At 40.9% G+C, this 611-nt stretch overlaps 1 protein-coding gene across 1 annotated transcript; it reads right to left on the bottom strand.

Annotated features, from left to right (window-relative positions):
• Window positions 1-7: 7 nt before the first annotated feature.
• LOC105456518 lies at window positions 8-582 on the bottom strand (the record flags this gene model as incomplete). Its single annotated transcript, XM_011700618.1, has 1 exon — window positions 8-582. A coding segment is annotated over exon 1 (442 nt), but the record flags the coding sequence as incomplete, so codon positions are not given.
• Between the last annotated feature and the right edge of the window lie 29 nt (window positions 583-611).

Here is a 611-nt window from a genome sequence, read left to right on the forward strand (position 1 = left end):
ATCAGGCCTGGAACCTTTTTATTAGCGAGCGGAATACCGTACACATTATCAGCCGCGTAATCGCTCGTATCAAATTTCCTAATGTCACGCTTCATGATTTCATAAACATCGTCGCATTCGATGTGGTAAATAAGACTATCAGTATCGGTGTACATTACTTTACACTTTTCTTGAAAAGACGGTAGCATGTATTCGTGGTGAAATTCGTACAGACAAGTCTTGGATATGTCGAGAATACACATACCCACGTAGATTGGTTTGTTAAACTTGACCTCGAGTTTGCGCATTTCTACCGCGACCAGATTCTCCGAAAAGACGCTACGACTGTGAAAATTTGGTTTCGCGATCATCGCCTCAGCATCAAATCTACCTTCCCATTTCGTTAAAAGCCGCACATCGACATGATTGCGCACATTCTCCATGGTTTTGCCAAATACCGCGTTATTCATTAATTTGTACAAATTTTTTTCAAATTCATTCGTGGCTAATGTTCGAAATTTCGTATTTAGTTCAATATAATCACGAAGCCAAGGAGATTGCGCGAATTGTAATACGCGATGAATCTTTGAGATACGGAGACCGTGACGAGTACACTGTTGCAGAGTGCGATA

This window comes from Wasmannia auropunctata, unplaced genomic scaffold, assembly GCF_000956235.1.
Source record: "Wasmannia auropunctata unplaced genomic scaffold, wasmannia.A_1.0 LD335647.1, whole genome shotgun sequence".
Lineage (NCBI taxonomy): Eukaryota > Metazoa > Arthropoda > Insecta > Hymenoptera > Formicidae > Wasmannia > Wasmannia auropunctata.